This window comes from Uloborus diversus, unplaced genomic scaffold, assembly GCF_026930045.1.
Source record: "Uloborus diversus isolate 005 unplaced genomic scaffold, Udiv.v.3.1 scaffold_990, whole genome shotgun sequence".
In the NCBI taxonomy this organism is placed as follows: Eukaryota; Metazoa; Arthropoda; class Arachnida; order Araneae; family Uloboridae; genus Uloborus; species Uloborus diversus.
Window position 1 is genome coordinate 67,968 of NW_026559221.1, and position 4,568 is coordinate 72,535.

At 39.8% G+C, this 4,568-nt stretch overlaps 1 protein-coding gene across 1 annotated transcript; it reads left to right on the forward strand.

Moving 5' to 3' along the window:
• Positions 1-1,588: 1,588 nt before the first annotated feature.
• On the forward strand, positions 1,589-2,665 carry LOC129234086 (uncharacterized; the record flags this gene model as incomplete). Its single annotated transcript, XM_054867977.1, has 1 exon — positions 1,589-2,665. A coding segment is annotated over exon 1 (1,077 nt), but the record flags the coding sequence as incomplete, so codon positions are not given.
• Between the last annotated feature and the right edge of the window lie 1,903 nt (positions 2,666-4,568).

Genomic DNA, 4,568 nt, shown 5'->3' on the forward strand with positions numbered 1-4,568 from the left:
AACCCTTTTGGGGGATAAGATTCCCTCCTTAGATGATTTACTTCAATTTCTTAAAATGCATGCGAGGTCTATCAGGACAGGAAAACAAAGTGAGAAAAGAAATGTGCAGAAAAAGGTGACGTTAGTTGCGTCAAACCTGCAATCACAGTGTTCACTCTGTAATGGAGATCATGAGTTACGTAGATGTGAGGCGTTTTTAAAATTGTCGATTCCGAAGCGTATGGAAGTCGTAAAATCAAATAATGTGTGTTTCAATTGCTTAACGCGATTTCACGGAATCAAAACATGTAAAAGTAAATACAGATGTCGTACTTGTAAAAAACCGCATCATACTTTGCTACACTATGAATTTTCGAATGGTAAGGGAAAACAAACAGTAGGAAGTGGACTTTCAATAAATGCTCCCGTGTTTAAGCCCGAATTTGCTTCAAGTGAAAATGTTTCCGATAAAGCGTGTAGTGTTCCAAAGGTAGTAGATGTTACATCTTGTTTGTCAAATGTTGACCCTGATGTGCAAATTCTTCTGTGTACAGCTATAATTCGTGTAAGAGACGTCTGGGGCGAATTTCAGACGTGCCGATGTCTGCTCGACAGTGGTAGTCAAGCTTCGCTGATTACTACCGAGTGTATTGAAAGACTAGGTTTAAGCAAACAAAAAGCTAATGTGCGTATTTCATGTTTAGGAGCGTCAAACACTCGAACTAATGGAATGTCGCAAATTCAATTCACATCGCATTTTCCATCTCGTTCTTTATTTACGGCGTCTGTGTATGTGGTAAATAAAATTGTGGGTTTGCTTCCCCAGTGTAGTTTAGCTGCGTCATACTCAGAAATGTTTACAGATCTCACTTTGGCTGATCCAGCGTTTCATATTAGTAGTCCAGTTGATATTCTTCTTGGAGTTGATGTCGCGCTACCGTTGTTACGGGGTCAGACATTATCAATGGGTAAAGATAAACCATTTGCAATGCGTTCAGATATTGGTTGGGTGATAGGCGGTAAAGCTACTTCAGGGGGTCAGAATTTTCTAAATGTAAATTCCATCCAAGTAGTGTCAGATCAGCTAATGAATAAATTTTGGGAATTGGATTCGGTTCCTTGTGCTAAAAGTTTTACAGCTTTAGAACAGTCTTGTGAAAATCATTTTAAAGAAACACATTCTAAAAACGATGAAGGCAGATATACGGTTAGGTTACCATTTCATTCCTCTCCTACGCAGTTAGGCGAATCAAAACAAATAGCCCTTCGTAGATTGCTTGCAATGGAACGTCATCTCAGTTCTGATCCAGACACATACAATCAATATAGACAATTTATGAAGGAATATTTGACTTTAAATCATATGGTAGCAGTGCCAATTTCAGAATATAACAAAGGGAGTTCATATTATTTGCCTCATCATGCTGTTCTCAAAGAGTCGAGTACTACGACTAAACTTAGAGTTGTTTTTGATGCCTCAAGCAAAACGTCATCAGGCGTATCACTGAACGACCTTCTCATGGTTGGCCCTAGAGTACAACCAGAACTTTTTGCAATACTTATTCAGTTTAGAATTTTTCAATTTGCACTTTGTGCTGATCTCGAAAAAATGTTTCGTCAGATAAGAGTTCATCCAGATGACACTGATTGGCAAAGAATCTTATGGAGAAATTCACCCGATGATTCTATTACAGAATATCGTCTTGTCACTGTTACGTACGGAACTTCCTGCGCACCATTCCTGGCAACAAGAACTTTGCACCAGCTCGCACTAGATGAACAGGAATCCTATCCAGTAGCTTCTAGCGCAACAATTCGGAATTTCTACGTCGACGATCTTTTGAGTGGAGCTTCTACAAGAGAAGAAGCAGTACAACTTGTAATCGAATTACAAGAGATGATGCGAAAAGGAGGCTTCAATCTTCGAAAGTGGCATTCTAACGATCCCTCTATTTTTCGTGATACTTCAGTTGACGTGCAAGAAAACGATGCAGTTCAGTTTGAAGACGACAATGATTGCAAGGTTCTTGGAATTGAGTGGTCGCCAAAGTTAGATGTGTTTAAATTCTCAATAGCACCAGTAGACATAAAATTCACTTACACCAAGCGAGAAGTACTCTCACAAATAGCCCGTGTATTTGATCCGTTGGGGCTCTTGTCACCATGTGTAACTTTCATGAAAATTCTGTTGCAAGAGCTTTGGCAAGGGAAATTCTCTTGGGATCAACTTCTTACTGCTGAACTTTGTAAAAGTTGGAGGTCGTTTCTGGAAGAACTATATCTGCTTGAGCAAGTTACCGTCCCGAGATATGTGCTACAGTCTCAGAGTGAATTTGAGTTACATGCATTCTGCGATAGTTCTGAGAAGGCTTACTGTGCTGTCATTTACATTCGCTGTGTTTCTAATTCTTCGGTTCGAGTCACCCTTTTGACATCAAAAACCCGAGTGGCTCCTCTAAAGGTGCAATCTCTTCCAAGACTTGAGCTGTGTGCAGCTCTTCTGCTTACTAATTTGTTACATTCTACTCTTCCACATCTGAACCTTCCTATCAAATTGAAATGTGCCTGGTCCGATTCAAAAATTGCTCTAGCATGGATTTATTCAGAACCTAGAAGATGGCAACCTTTCGTTGCTAACAGAGTAGCCCAAATACAAGAATTGGTTCCAGATATTCAGTGGAATTTCGTGAGTGGACTCGAGAATCCAGCAGATTGCGGTACAAGAGGCCTATTTCCGTCCAAATTTGTAAACTGTGACTTGTGGTTCAATGGCCCGAAATGGTTAAGTGATCCTTCTATACCCTATACAAGGCATAAGGAAGATCAACCACTGCCTGAAGAATTTCTTAAGGAAGAAAAGAAAACCTTCAAAATTGCCATTGCCCAAACGATCAACAATACGTTCATGACTGAAGTAATTCAGAAATATTCCTCATGGAATAAATTGAAACGAGTTATTGCATGGTGTCGAAGATTTTCCACTAATTGTTCGATACCGGCTGAAAAAAGAGTAAAGTTTTCTTTGACAGTTGAAGAGTTAGACAACGCGGAGAAGACAATTGTGAAGTACATTCAAAAGGTTCATTTCTCTGCAGAACTTTCGTGTTTGGGTGCTGGAAAACAACTTCCAACCGGCAGCACAATCGTTCCGTTGGCACCATTTATGGATGAATTCGGAATACTACGTGTAGGAGGCAGATTAAAGAATTCGAATCTTCCAGAAGAACGAAAGCATCCCATCTTGCTTCCCAAAAATGACTACTTAGTAGACTTGATTATTACTCACTACCATTTAACTTTACTTCATGCAGGCCCGGAACTCCTTCAAGCAGCAATGCGAGAAAAATTCTGGGTGCTTTCAGCTAGAAATGCTGTGAGAAAGGTTATACACAGATGTGTCTCGTGTTTCCGAAATCGATCAAAGGTAGCTCAACAGCTCATGGGAGATCTTCCGGAATCCAGAGTTTGTCCTTCTACAGTATTTCAAAACACAGGTATTGATTTTGCTGGACCATTTTTGGTTAGAAGCTCAAGAGGAAGAGGAAGTCGCAATACTAAGTGCTATATTTGCGTGTTCGTCTGCCTTTCAACTAAGGCGGTCCACTTAGAAACTGTGAGTGACTTAACTAGCAAGGCATTCATAGCGTGTTTGAAACGGTTTGTAGCCCGCAGAGGTAGGCCTACAGAACTCTTTTGTGACCGAGGTACCAATTTTTATGGCGCTAGCAGAGAACTTAAGACAGAGTTTCAACAATTGTTACGAGATGACAACCTCCATCACTTCCTTGCTACAGATAATATCTATGGCGTTTGCTTCAGCGTACGATTCAACATTTCTGGAATCGATGGTCAGCAGAATACTTAACAAAGCTGCAGTCGAGATCCAAGTGGTGTAGGGCTAAAGCAAATCTTGACATTGGTGACTTGGTGCTGATAAAAAACGAAAACTTGCCACCACTGCAATGGAAGTTGGGCAGAATTCAGAAAATATTTCCAGGGAAAGATAACAAAGTTCGCGTTGCGGAGGTAAAAACGCAAACCGGAGAACTAGTGAGACCAATTTCCAAGCTGTGTCCATTACCTGTTACATAGTTGAACATTCTAAAAGACATTTTTGCTCTATGTATTTACTCATGTTTTCAGCTTTTTTTCCAGCGTTGTAGAGAGTCATCTTTTCGCTGTACTAATTTGTTCAATGTGTTTATTTTACATATTCTGCAATTTCTTTAAGTGCATTTGTTCTGTTAGATTAATTAATCTAATATTATGTTTAATTATGTTATTGAAACCCCCTCCGAAGTTTCAAGGGGGGCGGTATGTTTAGAATAATTTTCCAATATAGTCCACTGCTCTAGAGGGCGCTTCAGTTCATGCAGGGACGTTGTGTTTTTTCATTTTTTTCTGAGTTGATTGTGTGTGCGCGTACGAGATGCTTCGTTTTGATCAGAGGTCCCTGTGTGAACTGAACTCATGTATTATTCGTGTGAACTTACAATAAACGAGAAGTAAGTGATATTCTGTGTTTCATTCACATGGAACAGAAATACAAATGCAAATTATCGAACAAATCGAGTGACTCTTAAGTAATT